The sequence below is a fragment of the Ursus americanus genome, chromosome 17 (assembly GCF_024610735.1).
Source record: "Ursus americanus isolate L20-20 chromosome 17, mUrsAme1.1.p, whole genome shotgun sequence".
Taxonomy (NCBI): domain Eukaryota; kingdom Metazoa; phylum Chordata; class Mammalia; order Carnivora; family Ursidae; genus Ursus; species Ursus americanus.
Genome location: NC_142143.1, coordinates 23,471,122 through 23,489,185, shown reverse-complemented (window position 1 = coordinate 23,489,185; position 18,064 = coordinate 23,471,122). Strand labels below are relative to the sequence as shown.

Genomic DNA, 18,064 nt, shown 5'->3' with positions numbered 1-18,064 from the left:
GTTCTATCACAATTCTTAAGCCCATAGCCAGTGTTTACAACCATGTAAATATCACTCACAGCTGAGCCAAATAAGGTACTATTTCCTTCCTTCCCGACTTCTATCCTAAAGAAAAAAAAAAACTGCTTTATTTTTGTTTAACTTACTCTGTATTTTAGAATCTCTCATTCTTCCTAAACTTTCAAAGAACTATACAGTTCTCCATATGGTCAAACTCATCAGTTTGTTTCTCATTCTTTTATTGTCTTCTTCCTCAGAGACATGCTCCAGATTGGATTGATTGCTCTCCTGACTCAGATAGCATCATAAGAGCCCATTCACCATCCTCCTGAGAATTCCTTCATTCTCTTTCTGAGATGGGTTCCCTGGGTCCCATGTTTCTATCTTGACTTGCTCTCTCATGTTGAACGAACACATCTTCTAGCTTCTCAACAAAGGGTGTGTTGGAGGTTCTGATTATTCAAAGGACACACCATATAAGTAAGATATTCCACAAAGTATATTCAAGGAAGATTTTAGTAAGGAATAAGGCATGGCAGGATAAAGTAAAATATCTTGGTCTCCAGAAAACTGATATCTCATCTGAGGAGTCTTTCATACCTCTGTGTTCATGAAGTCAAAACCATGTGTGGGATCAGATTCAGTGATAGAAATGAAGAGAACAATAGAATCTAGATGCAAATCATCGATATGTATATTTTCTACAAAAAAATGCTGACAAGATGGCACAGGCTGCCCCTTGTGTGTTTCAGAACCAAGGACAGGACTGCATTAGTCAGTAGGTAGTACATTTCATTCAGGTTTGGCAAAGGGCCAATACCATGACTACAATCCCCTGAGATGCTAACAGGTTGCAACAGATTGACTGAGAGTGACCCTGTACTTGCACAGAATATAAAAAGACCTTGAGTGGCTGACAAAAAGTCATCATTTTAATGCTGACTTCATTGTTCTCTAGGCATGCAATTCTAGGTTGAAAATTATTTTCCCTCAAAACATGGGAGACATTGCTCCATATCATCTGGCAATCCTGCATTGCTATTAAGTCTGGTCCTATTCTGATTCCTAGTTCTTTCTTCTGATTTTTTTTCCTCTGGAAGCTCTGGGGATCTTCCTTCTGTCCCCTGTGTTCTCAAATTCCATGATGAGCCTTGGTTTAGCTCTTTCTTTCTTTCTTTCTTTCTTTCTTTCTTTCTTTCTTTCTTTCTCTTTCTTTCTTAAAAGATTTTCACCTTTGCCTTTTATTTTATTTTATTTTAATGTTTTTTTATTATATTATGTTAGTCACCATACAGTACATCCCCGGTTTCCGATGTAAAGTTCAATGATTCATTAGTTGCGTATAACACCCAGTACACCATGCAATACGTGCCCTCCTTACTACCCATCACCAGTCTATCCCATTCCCCCACCCCCCTCCCCTCTGAGGCCCTCAGTTCGTTTCTCATAGTCCATAGTCTCTCATGCTTCATTCCCCCTTCTGATTACCCCCCCTTTCTTTATCCCTTTCTTCTCCTACCGATCTTCCTAGTTCTTATGTTCCATAGATGAGAGAAATCATATGATAATTGTCTTTCTCTGCTTGATTTATTTCACTTAGCATTATCTCCTCCAGTGCCGTCCATGTTGCAGCAAATGTTGAGAACTTGTTCTTTCTGATAGCTGAGTAATATTCCATTGTATATATGGACTACAACTTCTTAATCCAGTCATCTGTTGAAGGGCATCTTGTTTCCTTCCACGATTTGGCTATTGTGGACACTGCTGCTATGAACATTGGGGTGCATATGGCCCTTCTCTTCACTACGTCTGTATCTTTGGGGTAAATACCCAGTAGTGCAATGGTTTAGCTCTTTCATACATTGTGCCCTTTTCTATCTGGAAAATATAGGCTTTAGTTTAAGAAGAATTTTTTTCTTTGATAATTTGCTCCCTCTGATTATCTCTATAACTTCTAGAATTATTATTAAGATATTGAATTTATTAGATTGACTATATTTCTCATCTTTTACCCCTACTACCTATGTTTTAAAATTTAGGTTTACTTCTGGGGAGATATATATTCAACTTATATTTCAACTCTTTTATTGATTCTTTAGCTGTTGTGATCATATTTTTTTTTTTTAGTTTTTAAGAGCTCTTTCTTTTTCTTTGTTCATTTTAACAGCACTGTGTTCTTGATTCACAGATGAAATATTGTCTTTATTCTGTTTGAAGATTTCAATTATGATTTCATTGAAGTTCTCTTCTTCTCCCTTATACCTGACTCTTTAAGTTCCTTTCTTATATTTCAGAAAGTTCCTTTCTTATATTTCTGGCCTCTACCTTTCATTTCATGTTTAGTGACCCTTGGCTATTCATTCATGTTTGAAGGTGCTAAAAAGTGTATCAGGTCAGACTTATTGATTTATAGACCTCATTGTAGGGTAACTGCAGGAGCAGCGGTTTCATTGCAGGATGCTGAAATGTCAGTACCCGTAGGTCTTTTCTCTTTGTCTGGTCGGTTTCCTCAAAGAGGATCCTTTTCAACTTCTGTCTGCTCTCCTACATCCCTGGCAGGACCTGCAGTGAGGTAGGGAATGTCTCTTGTTCAGAACACAGACTTTCACTTAATTCCAGTGCTTTCTTTTCTTTTTTTTTCCTTTAAGATTTATTTATTCATTTTAGAGAGCAAGAGGGCTCATGTGGGGGGAGGGGCAGAGGGAGCAAATCTTCAAGCAGACTCCCTGCTGAGCATGGAGCCTGATGCGGGGCTCGATCCCACGACCATAAGATCATGACCTGAGCTGAAACCTGAAACCAAGAATTGGATGTTTAAGCAATTGAGCCACCCAAGCACCCCCTCCAATGTTTTCAGTTCATCATCTCACCGCTATACTTAATGTCCCTGAGAATAGATCCCCGATTTAGTCTTAGCAGAGAGGAAAATGGGAGAAGTTTGGCCAGAGAGAAGGCAAAGGAAGTGGGGAAATCTGGTTGCATGGGTTCATCGAAGGGATGGAAGGGACGTTGTCTAAGATACCTGACATCTCCAGCTCCCAAGCCTTCCCAGGGCTCTCAGTCACGCTTGTTGTTGGCAATGCCTCTGAAGGCAGTTAGGACATAGCCTTTCCTTTAAGAGTCACCCAGTGCTCTTCTGAGTACTTCTGTCCTTCAAAGTGTTGCTAACATCCCCTGTCTGCTTTACCTCCTCTCTTCTTGTCTGTCTTTGCAGATTTATGCCTTTTTAAAGGCATACTTTCCTCTTATTTTAGTTTGATTAACAAGGAAGCAGAGATAAATGCGTGCACTTAGTCAATTTTGACTGGCAGCTTTGGGCCTCAGCTGTCTTATATTTAAAACGAGGGACTTAGACCAGATCCTCTCTAAGGTTCTACAAATCTCAAATTCTGTGACTATGACCATAACTAGGTGCTATAATGTATGGAATTGACTTTAAAGAATTGTCAAAATGGAAACAACAGGGAATTACCAGAGCATGAGTCGTTAGGAGAAGTTCTACATTCGAGGTGGTGACCAGAAAGTTGTGTGTAGGTTGAATAAGTGGAAAGAGGAAGGAAACAGCATAAGTGAGGCACAGAAGCAGCTATGACCACTGATGGGAAAGGGGCATATTGAGAAGTAATGAGAAACAAGGTTGGATATTCACTAGGTACGTATTTCCAACTTATAGAGGGCCTTCGAAGGCTGAGATTTAAACTTAATTGCAGTAAGAAATGGCACTCCTCAAAAATAATATAATATTATTATGAAATGACATTTATTTTTACCTCAAACTTCATACAATTCTCATTCATATCATTCCTTTTTTTTTTTTTTAAGATTCTATTTTATTTATTCATGAGAGACAGAGAGAGAGGCAGGGGCTGAAGGAGAAGCAGGCTCAGGGAGCCTGCTGCAGGACTTGATCCCAGGAGTCCAGGATCATGATCTGAGTGGAAGGCAGATGCTTAACTGACTGAGCCACCCAGGCATCCCGTATGATTCCCTTGAGGGGTATCTGGCTGGCTCAGTCGGTAGAGCATGTGACTCTTGTTTTCATGGTTGTGAGTTAAGCCCCACATTGGGCATGGAGCCTCCTTAAAATAAAATTGTTTAAAGTGAATTGATCAAACAGTTGTTTTCTCTTTCAAAGAAAAACTTTTTAAAATTTAATGATGTTATTTTGAGGCAAAATGTAATTTCGATGTCACATTTTATGTATTTTAATTTTTTTATAGGTTTTATTGTTGTATGCATATAACGTGAAGCCCCAGAATATTTCAGATGCTGTACCTAATAGCATTTATTGCAATATCTGTATCGGCTCTCTCTGGGTTCCACTGGGCAGGCAAGTAATGAACGATTTTCCATAACTCTGCTGATATTTTCATTGAAACAGGCTGTATTGGCTCTCTCTGGGTTCCACTGGGCAGGCAAGTAATGAACGATTTTCCATAACTCTGCTGATATTTTCATTGAAACAGGCTGTTTTTAGTAATGTAGAAGGTAAATCACAGGAGAACTTTTAGAAGACTTTTTTAGAAGAACCTTCCTTTTATTTAGAAGAGTATGATAATGCAGTGGTTAAGAGCGTGAACTCTGAATCCAGCCCGCTTTGGTTCAAATGCCAGTTGTGCCCCTTACTAACTTTGCAACCTTGAGCAGCTTACTTTACCTCTCTTTGTCTCAGTCTCCCTATCAGTGCCTGTTGTTGGAGAAATAGTTTCTGACACTTCATAAAGATTATAAAGAGTACAAGGATATTGTCTGTACTGTATTTTGCCTGTAATTTGGGGCATGTTTAACAAATAACACACGGCTCTGTATTGGGTTGCAATATTAAGGACAAACTCCACCAACTCCCTCGTCCCACCCTTCCCCTGTGTCCGATCCTATTTTATATTGTTCCCCACGTCAAAAGTCTCTGCCTCAGCCAGGTTGCCTTCCTTCCTCTCCATCAAACAGGGCATATCTCTAACTTTTCCTCATGCCTGGTTTCTCTCTTTTCCTATTTCACTTTACCAAATTCCTGGTTCGTTTTTTAATTTTTTCCTTGCTTAGTTAATTTAGTTTTGATTCCATTGTTCATTGCCCTTGTAACCTCAGCCTCCATTTCCTCAGTTGTAAAATGGAAATAAAATCTACTCTGCCTGCCTCTCGGAGTTGTTGTTAAGATCAAGTCGGACAATGTATGCACATACTCTGAAAGGCCAAAAGCGCTGGGCAGATGTCAAGTCTCATTACTAACCCCTGTGTCTGTCAGTGTCAGCTCTTTGCCCTACTGGGCACCTCGTAAGCGCATAGTGAACAGAGACTTGGTGCTTCTCTGTTCTTCCCTGATGAGCCTTGTTCATGCTCCATGATTTTCATTTTGAAGGACTTCTTGGCCTCGCCATAAAAGAGAATAAAACAAGAGATGTTTCAAGAGCTGGCATATTTTCAATTATTCAGTCAATTTTCCTTTTTCTTTTTCTTTTTTTTTTCCCCGTGGAATGGCAGAAAATCTAGACACAGGACATATACCAGCACAGCTAAGCAACAAAGTTAGGAAATTATACACTTGCTTTGTATCCAGAAACATGGCAGGATTTATTTTTTAGAATCACATAATGAAAATGATTATAATTTCTGCAGAGTAGAATGTAATCAAACTGACAGAATTCTTTTCTATTCCAAAAAGTTCTTAATTTGGATTGTTTATGAGCAACGGTAGGTCTACTAAAATTAGGCATGTGTACCAGTCACTGAGGCCAGCACAGAGGGAAGTGCCTGACAGTCTCTCCTCTAACCTATCTCTCGGTGGCACAGGGAAGGCTGCCTCTTTCTCCCACTTAGGCCGGCATTCCCCTTCTTAGGAGGGTCAAGGTGAGATCAAGGGGACTTGCTCTTGTTGACCATCTTTCAGAAGGCAGAGTAAGAGTACAACAGGTCAGAAAAAAATAGGCAAGAGAAGGAACCTGAATAGCCTTCAAATTGGGCAGTCCTCCTTCGGTTGTTCATTACACTTCCTGATCTCCATATTAAGTACTCATGAAGAAAAATATATTCTAATCCTTTGCATTTTTCTTACAGCAACAAAGGAAAAGATAGTGTTCTCAATAAACACGCATAAAAGTTTCTGTGTAGTTCTAATTACGCTCTTCTAACCAAGATCCAGTTCCCTACCTACTGTCTCTGCCATCCACATTTCTCCTTCTGGCTGGGTCCTGCCTCTGGAGCCCCGCAGCCCAGGAGAGCGAGTGCCCATGAATCAGTAAATGAGAGCAGAGGCTGTGGGGAGCTGGTCTAGCCCAAACAGGATGATGGATATTTGTTGTGGGCCATGAAGGGAGTTCAAAAGCTGGACCAAGCACTGATGTGGACAGAGAGGTGAAGATGTATATGGACAAGATGTTGGGGCACATGGGGTCTCGAGGCTCAGGGCCTGAGGTGGAGATGCTAGGTCCTCTGATGTTGCTCCTTGCACAAGCGCCCAGCCTGCTCTGCTCGGTCCCAGCCTGCTCTTTACAGAGTTGGACCAGGCCGTTTATTTTTGAAGCAGATAGTACAGCTCTGGACATTTGTTGACAGCTTGAAACCCTAACATCAAAGAATAGTTTAGCCTTCCTGCAATTCCACGTATTAGAAAGGAAAGCTATGTTATTCTTGAAAGAGAAATAAGAAGTCTAAGAATTCTTTCTCTGGGTATTAGAATGAGGAATGGTGTGTTAGAATATCATCTGTCCTTCAGGTGGTTTCTTATGGTTAAGAATGTATGTAGTTATGTCATCTCATCCTTACAAAATGCTGTGAAGTAGATGACATGGATTTTATCATACAGTCTTGCAGTAAGAGGAATATCAGGGCCGGAGAGGTTAGGTGACTTGTGTAGGGTCCCATGCTGGTGTGCGATGGAACCAAGCATGATTCACCCAGGTCTTTTGAGTCCTATTCTCTCTCCAATGCATAAGGCAGCTTTTCTAGCACTATTGGAGATGACTTATTTTTTTTTTTAATGGATGTATTCCAAGTAAACTTTTAATAACAGATCTTTACATTTTAATCGTTGCCTTTTTTTTATAGAAGAGTTTCTTAAACATACAATTTCAGATCCCCTTATTTCATTAAAGGTATTTTTTAACCTTCTTTTGCTGAGAAACATCATTATGATCATCAAGTATTATACCATAGCAGAGGAGGACCCTGTGGAACATTGGAGAATTGACATTCCTGCATATATTCCTGATGTCAGTTTGCTTTTACGGATTGTTTATATCTTTTCTCATAAGAGTTTCCCTCTTTGCCTGGATGGAGACACCCACGCGGATGCACACACACGCACACACGCATGTGCTGTACCTGTGGCATAGGATAACTGGAGGCCATGCAGGTGGCTATTTGCCTCCTTCAGATGCTTTCAACGCTTTTCCACCTCCTGACTCCACTCATCTGTCGGCTTACCTCTGCCTTCAGAGTATCCCCTGTTCACTGGCCTGTGGCTGCAGAAGCTTTCCATCTTTAATAGAATCACTACTGTGTCCTCTGCCTTCCTTCTTGGCTTTTGCTTTTCCTTCTTTCTTGATTCTTCTGCCTACCTCTCCCCCTCTATAGTACACTTCATTGTTGTGGGCTCATTGACTGGCCTTTTTCGAACCATGCCTAACTTGCTATAATTCTTACCTTCAGGTCAGCAAGGCAGTCATCGCATGGCATTAAGTTAATTTACACAGGAGCAAACTTTTTGTCATTGCCTGGACTCTCTTTGCCTACATTGATGTTTTATTTTCTTTATTTTCATCTTCAGCAGTATTTTGGATGTGTGACTTTCTGTCATTGTGCCTTTGCCAGTCATTTTATATCTATTTGAGTATATAACTAGATCATAAACATTATACAGGTGAGAACTGGGTCTCTCTGCTCATGGTTCTTAAATCAACAAATGATCGAATGAATGATGTTTGGGAAAGCCAGAAATTCAAGTGTTAAATAACGGAGGACTTACTTTACACATATTATTGATTCTGGCAATAAACGAATGCCTTTCTTACCTTTTCAAGTAAAATACATATTTATCTCTTATTTTTAGAGTTATTTTAATTCATGAGAAGCTATCTAATCTTAAGCAAATAGCTGAAATATCATTGCCAACAACTCCTGAAATCGCTTCAGATGAAAGTGTATTTGAAATGCAAGAAATGGAAGAGAAATCAATTGATAAGGAAATGGAAGTAAGTTATTAAATAATGGAAAATCGTGTTGCTGTTGCAGCATGGATGTCATTTTACATAATTATTTGCTTGAATTTTTACTTCATCAAAGCACAACTATGTAACTAAACTTGAACTTTGTGGTTCTTCTGTTCTCTATTCTCTCTCATTAGAGTATAAGATATGATCCAGCTTTTTTGGACATATAGGTAGTGTTTTCTTTAAAGCTCTTCTAAGCTTACCAGTTATAAGAATCTGATGGTGAACGAATACAAAGGCGATCTAGAGAAATCATCCTGATATCACTGTGAATCCCAAGAAACAACGCTCTATAAATTTATATTATTCTTTTACTCTTCATTCTTAAGTCCGTTTTTTGAACATTTTTATTACTCAAGAAATGTGTGAAGAAAAACTAGAAAATACAGATAAGCATATGTCTCTCAGACCTTTTCTATGCATATATATTTTTTGAACAACAAAAAAGGTTACACATCTTAATGGTGTATTATTAATTTGATCACACAGTTGAGTGGTTTCTGTGGTGATTGGTAGATTGTGTTTGGAGAAGAGGGTCATTTCTCTTTTATCCTTCCTGAGTTCTGAACCGGGTTGAGGAATGGGATGTAGGAGATGGATAGTGGAGATCAAAATATCAGCATCATTAACTGATAAAACTGATTGATTAGCGAACATGGCTTTAGGTGTGTGACCAAACGAGCTTAGTAGTATCTCACCCCTGAATGAGCCAGACTTGCCCACCTAGTCACACATGTATAACCGTATTATTCCCCACTACCCTTCCATCCCCCCCAGGCTCACTGCACACAGGAGCTGAGACTAACAGTCCTGTGTCAGGGTGCCTCCAAAATTATAAGCAAAGATTGCCCAGAAGGGGCTGAACCTACCATGTTCTTTTGCTTTTTCCAAACTCACCAATCAGATAAATCACTCTACTTTCCTGGCAGTAAGTTAGCTACAAGTCTGAAAGAAACCAGAAGTCTCCTCCTTCAGGAGTGGAGTGGCAATTCCTTACCGTCTATGGAAATGAGAGGAGCAGAGAAATATTTGTTCTCCCCTAGTCACTTGCTCTTTGAATTTCCATTTGCGCATTGATCCAATTTCTTGAGTTATAGATTCTGTAGTTATTGTGGCCATTTTTAAAATCAAATAGCTCTACAAGACTTACTGAAAAGGGACAATCTGCTACCCAACCTCTCCTCACTCCACAGTCCTGCTCTGCAGAGGCAACCGTTTTCAACTCTTTCAGCTATTTCTCATTATTTGCTTCTACGTGTCTAATAACACGTAGTATCAGTCATGAAAAACGAGGTAACAAACAGCCTTCAAATCCAAGCGGGCCAACTGAGGCCCTGCTCCATGTCTCCTTAGGCCAGCATCCAGGTGGTAGCACATCCATCATATGAAATATCACCAGTCGCAGTAGCAAGAGGGAAGAAAGGGGGCAAATAACACACTGGCTCTTAAGGTTTCCATCCTATCACTTCCACTAATATTTCTATTGGCCAAATAAGTCGCATGCTTGGAAGGAGGAAAGCCAGAAATATTGATGAATAGTGCTAACGGCTACAAATAATTTTTCTTTTTTCTTTCATGTATCAATTTGAGATAATCACTGTTGATTTTATTATGGTATATAAAGATTTAATTCACTTATACTTCTCCCCACCTTCTCCTTTCCCCTTTCCTGAATACTGTTATATCACAGAATTTGGTTAAATCAATAATCAGCATTTACATTATTACAGCCCAAGTCAAATAGTGTACTTAGGTTATTTTCCTTTCTTGTGTAAGCTTTGATTCTTCTTGCCTTGTCTTTTTTTCCTTAACTTTCTTCTGATCATTACATCAGAATTTTCACATGTTCACCCATAGATTTTTACCCAAGAGTTCATGCTTATCAAATATTTCTCAGTTCCCTTTTTTCTTCTGCTCTAGCTGAGGACTGCCAGCCCCCAGTGCCTGCCACAAAGTTCTAATTCTGGGACCTCCCTTTGTTGCTTTCCTGGTTGAACTCCCAGCCAGTTGGGGCTCGGCTCTCTTTTTCCTCTCTGTAAGCTTTTAGGATCTTCCCTTTGTATTAGGTCTGCTGTATCTTTTTCATTAAATCACTTTTCGCTAGGTTAATATTCAATTACCAATAACAAAACATTTTTAATTCTCAAAGAATAGTATTGGTATAGCTCTTTTTTGGTTTTTTTTCCTAATTTTTTTTTACCCTTTTAACCTTTTCTTTTTATCGAAGTATAATTCAATACACAATGTTATATTAGTTTCAGGTGTAGCTTTAGCCCTTTTTAATTGTTTTCCTCATCTATGCACTCATGTCAAAAGCATAAAAGTTGGGAGCTTTCCTGATTTTTAGAGTGTACTTGTTTGCATTTGGAGTCTGAATTTACCAGTAGAGTGAGTGAATGCATTTTTCATTATTGTGAAAGCAACAAGCCCAGCTCTAAGAGGATTCATCAGGCAAGAACAGTTAGCCTTTGGGGAATGCCAGTTTCCCATACTTACATCTCTGCTGTGTGCTAGGATTTATCATAGAACTGACGTCTTAGATTTTTGGTTGTACATCCCAAGAATCTTTTCAGTGTCTTTGTATGTTATAATACGAATTACCAGATGTTTCATGATATTACCGATATACTGAGTACTTATAATAAATCTCCCAATAGATCAGATATCTCAAACCCATGAGATTACACATATTATAAAATAGTAATATAACATACATATTTTTACAAAGTGTATGGTTGCCCTTTTATATGTTTTCAAGAAGAACTCAGCTCTGGTGTCATTTTTGCACTTCTTTTGTAGATCAGTTAATAATCACAGTTTTTTAGTTGTAGACCAAACATATCAGATTGCTGTCTTTGAGCCATAGCCTAGAATATTCTTTGCTGAAATTGTCCCTGAATCCACTTCTATATAGTTCATATATGGAAAATGATTGTTTTCTCCTGAACCCATTTGTTTTTTCAGCTTAGATTGTCTGAGGCAGGAGAGTGAACACCCATAAAAGCAGGGAGTCTAGGTTGTGCTCTGCCACTCAGTTTTACTACCTGGGGTCAGTCACTTAACCTTTTCTGGGGCTAATTTTCTTCTCATCTCTAAAAACGATCATTTCACTAAAATAGCTCTGAGGTAGAGAGTTGTGCCCCTTGGTTGGAATGTGAGTCATCAGAATTTCCCTGTGGGTCCGATGTGGGTATCAAATTTATCACAATGAGCCCAGTGTCTCAGTCAAGGGGTTGACTATGAATATAAAGAAATACCAAATAAATGAGGGTACAAAGGAGCATTTGAATGTAAGCAGAGGGAGGAATCCAGAGGCCCTACCTTGCCTTAACCAATGTTTGTGGCTTACTTTCATGTCCTAATTGGAGTGGTATATATGAGTGGATCCGTCCTTGAGTAAAACAAACTGCTTTAAATCCTGATGTTCTCTGCTCTATCTTTGAATTTGTCTTATTCATTTAGAATAACATTTATAACAATGTCTTAAACATTTAGAAAATGTCTCTTCAGCTTTAAAGGGCATCTTAGATATGCCTCAGTTCTTTGGTTCTATGTATGAGAAAATGTCATCAAATGGAAGACAGACCAATATTTGTTTAGGTGAATTGGCAAACAGAGTAGTTCAGAACATTCGAAAAGTTGAGAAATAGAAGGAACATATAAAGTTTTCTTTTTTCCAGTACCAACTGTAACTTTAAAAAAAGGCAGCTATATTCTGTGTTATAACAAATCCCATTGACTAAATTTGCCAGCTCGTTTTCATGACAACCTTAACTTCGCGTTAATTAGAAGTTAACTAGGACATTTGAAGAGATCGATTCTGGTCTGGAATTGGACAGGATTTCATAACCTCTATAATCTATTATATTTATTTCTATCACAGTATAGATTTTTGGTGAGTTATTAAATAGAAGGGCCCAGAAAATGTGCCTTTGGTTGATATGGGGGTTAATGAATCTTAATCTCTTTCTTATTCCCTTCCTTTTTTTACCCACCCCCACCCCAAAGCCTATAGTCTGGAATAAGCTAAGAAATTCAGAAGATAGGTATTAATTTAAGTTATATTGAGAGGGCTACAGAACAGGTGTTCTAATCACTTCTGGCTTGAAAACTATGTATGTCCTTCTAAAATGAACAACACTGGCTCAGAATGACTGAGTTATTTTCACCTGTCATTCATAGCTTTAGGGGTATATTCAGAGCTTACCAGGGACTTTAAAGCATATGAAAGACGTAAATCATCCTGACTTTAAGAGACAAACACCTCATTTAGAATGATAATATACTGATATGAAAAGCCTAAAATATGTTTACCAATTCACCTAAGGTTAGTTCAGCAAACATTTATGGGATGCCTGGATTGTACAAGGCAATTAAAATTTGTATGTAGTTGGGGTGCCTGAGTGGCTTTGTTGGTTAAGCATCAGATTCTTGATTTCAGCTCAGGTCATGATCTCAGGGTTGTGAGATCGAGCCCCATGTTGGGCTCTGCACTGGGCATGGAGCCTGCTTAAGATTCTTTCTCTCTCTCTCCCTCTGCCCGATCCCCCCCACCAAATAAAATCTTAAAAAAAAAATAGTATATAGTCAACATATCCCAAATGTCAAAGTACTACGAAAACAGAAAAAAAAAATGCAATTGGACATTAGCATCAATTAACAAATTCTTTTTGAGGAACTATTATGTGCAAAAATTTTCCAGGCTTGGGGAGGAGATAAGGGCGTACAGAAATCAGTTTAATTAGGTTTTTGTCATGGAGGAGCTTAATCATTGTATGAGTATGGCCATAAGTACCCAGATGTCATTCATAATGAGCCCAGCCACCTGGTGGTCCTCTTTTAGCAAAATGTGGCATTCAAAGAAACATCAATCTGATATTCAAAACCATTGAAAATAATCTAAGTCTTTATGGAGTCTCTCATAAGAGCATTCAAGAGGGAATCCTTTCATAATACATAGCAAAACTCTTAAATCTTTTCCCCAACTGTTGTGTTCTTTAGTATCTTTCTGACATCCACATGTGGCCCTCCACATGTGACCCCAAAATACCCTGTACCCTTACTGTATTGTTTTGGCAGTTATGTGTTTATGTGTCTCTTCCTCTCTTTTTACTGCAAATTCCTTATTCATCATCTTATCTCCAATATCTAGCCCAGTGCCTGACATACAGTGCCTCTCTAGTACTTGCTTGGGAAGCTTCTAATTGGAGGGCACTCATAGCAGACAGAGGATACAGCAAGAGAAGGGATGTGAAATCAGGGACTGAATGTTCTACTCAGGACAGTGAGCTATCTGTTGCGGCGGGAGAGCAGGGTGAATGCAGTGGAGATGGAGCTGAAGAGGTGGGTGGAATGAAATGCTTCCTCCTCTCTGATTCACCACATAGTACTGTTAAGAGTCCATCTCTCCTTTTCATCCCACTAGACCATCAATCATCTGCTTTAGGACTCTGTTTCTGTCTTTTCATTACCAATTTATGGCACTTAGGATGCATACAGTAGGTGTTGAATGAAAAAGTGGTAAGTGAACTTGGTTCTGTAGGCAAGGGTCAGGAAAAGCCTGGGCTGGGTACGGGTGGTATGAGAGGGAGGGGGCAGCACCTGGAAGGGCTTCTCATGATCCACCCTTTGATTTGCTGAGACTACCCTGGTGGCATGTGAAGGAGGGACAAGGGAAGTAAGAGTTTGGAGGATGGAAAACAAGAAGTTTTTTTCCATAGGTGAAAGAAGATGAGGATTTCAACTAAGTCAAAGTGTTGGCCTGGCTATTTTTGAAGTAACTCAGAAAACCATCCTTCATAGAATCATCAGATGCTTCTTTTTAAGGGAAAAATGGAAAAGATTGAACAAGGGTCATTCTGTGCCCTGCCACCCCCTTGCCAATTGCACACAGTATGCCTCTGGCTGTCTGCCTGGTGTGATGAGCTCAAGGCTACATTTCTGTGGTAGCCCAGCATCCAGTCAGCCAATTTCTGATGTTTGTAATGGTTTACTGCAAATAATGCCAAAGAAATAGGATGTTGTTGAGGTGAAATTTCTGCTTGATAAATGTTGAGACAGGGAGTAGAAGGAATTTATTTATTAGGTAACATTGCTGTCTTCATCTGCTATGTGAAATGATTAATGATTTAGACAGTCTCATTTTGCTTGATAGCTCTTGATGAAATCATGACAGTAACGCATCATGGCTGTTACTGAAACCTTTCCTATAGGGAGGAAACATACTTTAACCAGTCCTGAGAACTCAATTAGAAATATATAAATATAAATAAGTATCCTCTCCATCTTAAAGTGGACCAAGAGCCTGGGAGATTCATCATAGCAAAGTAGTATACCCTGCCCAGTGCTGGATACCCTGCTTGCCCTCCACCATTTTTGGGCCTGCTGAAGCTCGCCCACTTCTCCCCATGAACACTTCCTGCCCAAACATTTTTGAGTAGCCTCCTAGCTAATTTCTCTTTCTCTTGTCTCTTTCTGAGTCCAGTTCACCTTTAAACAGTGGCCAGAGGTATCTTTTTTAAAGCAATTGGATCATTATTTCATCAGAACAGTGCCTCTCAATTTCTTTACTTTTACATATCCTGTTATAAGTTCACCTCTCCAGCCTTATTTCTCATCACTCTCACTGCCATGCTCCCTATACACACCCACAGTAAAGGTCATATCAGATGCTTTGTGTTCCTTGAATATCCACTGTTCTGTTGCTCACATGGCTCCCTCCATTTAGAATGCCTTTGTCCCTATTCTTTGCTAGTGAAATCCTGCTATTCATTCAAGGCTCAGTTCACATGACCCTTCCTCCAAGAAGTCTTTCCTGTTCCTTACAATTCCTCTCTCCCACCTCTAGTTTCCTCTAACATATTCCTATCCATGTTCTGACCACATTCTACTTGGTATTTTATTTAGGAGCATACGAATCTATTCTTCTCAGCTATTGTACACTTTGTGAGGATAGGGTCTGTTTCTTCATCTTTGTGTTCCGCAGCGTCTTGAATATATTTGTTAAATTGAATTGAATTAGCAATAGCTTTGGAACTCTAAAATGTGATCTTTTCTATGTTGATGCATTTATTAAAACTTAAATATAATATGGTTGGGGCTGTGAATTCAATTGTTTGCTTCTTTATTTTAAGGTTTTAATCAGCACTGGTGAATCATAATTTAAAAATTAGTGTAATTTAATCATTTCATATTTCTGAATGCTGGTACACGTGAGTATTAAACAACCATAAAAGTGAATTGTTGCTGGACACTGGCAACATCATAAAGTAGTCAGAGGTTATCTCTGACAGTCTTATAGTCATGACTCCTTTAGCCGTAAGTAAAGAAAGGCTACCTACTTACACTAGTTGAAGTAAAGTAGTTGTGGTGGAAGGCAGTATGTGGCAGGGTACGGTAAGTAAGCTCATACATAAGGACTGGAAACAAAACACAATGGGCATCACGAGACTGTGCTTAATTATGGGGGGGTGTAAGTTCTCACACATCTGTTTCCTTCTCTTACGCATCTTACATCTAGCCCAATGGCTGCCTTTTCCACGTTTGTAACAGGACCTTCATCTCCTATAGTCAGTACTCACTGTAACTCTCTTCTCTTGCCCTTCCTTATGTGAAATTATGATGATAAGAGAATCTGACTGACTCACCCCTGCCCATGGGTAGATCCGTCTGGGGTCAGAGGTCCACACATAAATGTGGCTGTGTCCACACAGTAGGGGCTGTGGCAGTGTCATCAGCAATGGACAACGTATTATATGGACCCTTGTTTCCTTTTCGTTTACTCTCTCCATTTCTTTCTCAATTCTCAACCATTCTTCTCTGCTTAAATCCCTTTCTGGGGGTCTGAATCTCTTTATCCCCAGGTTCTCTTCTCAGAAGAAAAGTGATTTTCCAAAATCTTATTCTGGTGTGAATTCTGTAACATATGAATTTTAACAATGAAATAATCTATCATTCATAAGTAAATCTTATCTGTTGTGGCTATCCTGTGTCTTTTCAAATAACCTTAATTATATGAGGGATTGTGACCTACGAGTCCCTCTAAGTTTTCTCCTGGGAATTAGGGTTAGGTGGTGATGCAAGAATGAAGACAAATGAAATAGTTTCTAACTAAAATATCTAGTAGTTTACCAGTAAGTTCAACCTCACTTTATTGTCTTCTTATTTCTAGAACATGATTATTGAATGTTGCTCTGAAATAAGAAATCTGTTTTTAACCGATGGAGATGTAATACCATTCTCTGAGGTATGTATCTTTTTGAAAATGTATCTGATTCTCTCACAAGTACTATTGTTGCTATGGAAACAGAAATACAGAAAACATCTATTATGAAAGTATCAAGGGCCTAACCCTCCTTAATTAATGTGAAAAAGTGATAAACAGGAGTTTATAATAGCATGTTATTTTGGTTAAAAATATTCTTTGTTAAAAAATCAAGTACAGAGAATTATGAAGAGGATAATTTTAAAATCATCTTAAATCTACTATTCAGAGAATAACCAACTACGGGCATTTTAGAGAATATCTCAAATTTTTTCCACATATGAATAATCTTTAGAATTTTTACATCAGTGGGATTATACTGTATGTGCATTCTGTAGCTTGTTTTTTATTATTTAACAATAGTGTTATGGATATACTTTTATGTGAAAAGTCTACTTTGTCATGTTTAATGCCTGCATAATAGTCTCTTTTGTGTATTTGTTGTCAGGCTTTCTTTATAAAACTGGATTTTTATTCATGTATCTTGAGGTTGATGGATTCTAGCATATACATATTTCACCCTTCTGTGTTAACCCCTCCGAGTTATTTCTTAGGAGTACATTTTTGGAGTAAAAAAGTGTATATAGTTTCTTATTATGGTAAGATATACATAATATCAAGTTTATACTCTTAACCATTTCTGAGTGTACACTTCAGCGGCATCAGGTACATTCACAACGCTGTGCAACCCTCTCCAGAATTTCTCATCGTTCTAAACAGAAACTTTGAACCCACTGGATAATCACTCCCCATTCCCTCTTCCCCCAGCTCCTGGTAACCACCATTCTACTTTCTGCTTCTGTTGTACTATTTGCCCATTCTAGATACCTGTATGTGAGTGGAGGCATACGTACAGATCCTGTGCGGCTGGTTTATTCCACTTAGTACAGTGTTTTCAAAGCTCATCCTCGCAGCATGTGTCATTACTTCATCGCTTCTTAAGGCTTGAGAATATTTCATTCTGTGGATATACCACGTTTGTTCATCCATTGTTTTATAGGTGGTATTTGAGTTGTTTCTCCTTTTTGGCTTTTGTAAATAATGCTGCTATGAACATGGGTGTGCAAGCGTCTGCTTTCAATTCTTCTGGGATCTGCTGTCATTGACAGTGGATGAGAGGGCCTGTTTACCCACATATTCATCTACACAGGCTTTCCTCCCCTACTTCCCCTCTCTGTTCCCTTTTCCCTTCTTTCCCCTCTCTTCCTTGTCTTCCTCCTTCCCTTTTGCTAACCATTCTAGGCATGATAAGTGAAAAAAATGACATTTTCAGTTATTTCATATTCATCAATAATCAGGCCAAATATAGTTTATATGTTTGTTGGCAGTCAGAGTTTCCCCTTTTGTGAAATAGTACTCATTCACTTAGTCAATCAACAAATCTTTAGAGTGAGCTGTGCATGTGTCAGGAACCCGTTTCTAAGACCCTAGAGAGCCAGCTGTGAACAAGCAGCAAAGACCTTGCTCTCTTGCGGCTGCCATTTTTGTGGAGGGAAGTAGTAAACAATACTAATAAGTCACTAAGCAGGATAATTTCAGATTTTGTTAAGTGCTACAAAAGAAAAAAGCAGAGTGATATGTTAGAGTAGGGTCA

At 38.9% G+C, this 18,064-nt stretch overlaps 1 protein-coding gene across 1 annotated transcript in view; it reads left to right on the top strand.

Annotated features, from left to right (window-relative positions):
- CFAP54 (cilia and flagella associated protein 54) overlaps positions 1-18,064 on the top strand; it is a 287,356-nt gene that overhangs the window by 248,130 nt on the left and 21,162 nt on the right. Inside the window, exons 65-67 of the mRNA XM_045779838.2 lie at positions 4,221-4,330; positions 8,048-8,189; positions 16,378-16,452. Coding sequence (XP_045635794.2) covers positions 4,221-4,330; positions 8,048-8,189; positions 16,378-16,452 — 327 coding nt within the window. The remainder of the gene's footprint in view (positions 1-4,220; positions 4,331-8,047; positions 8,190-16,377; positions 16,453-18,064) is intronic.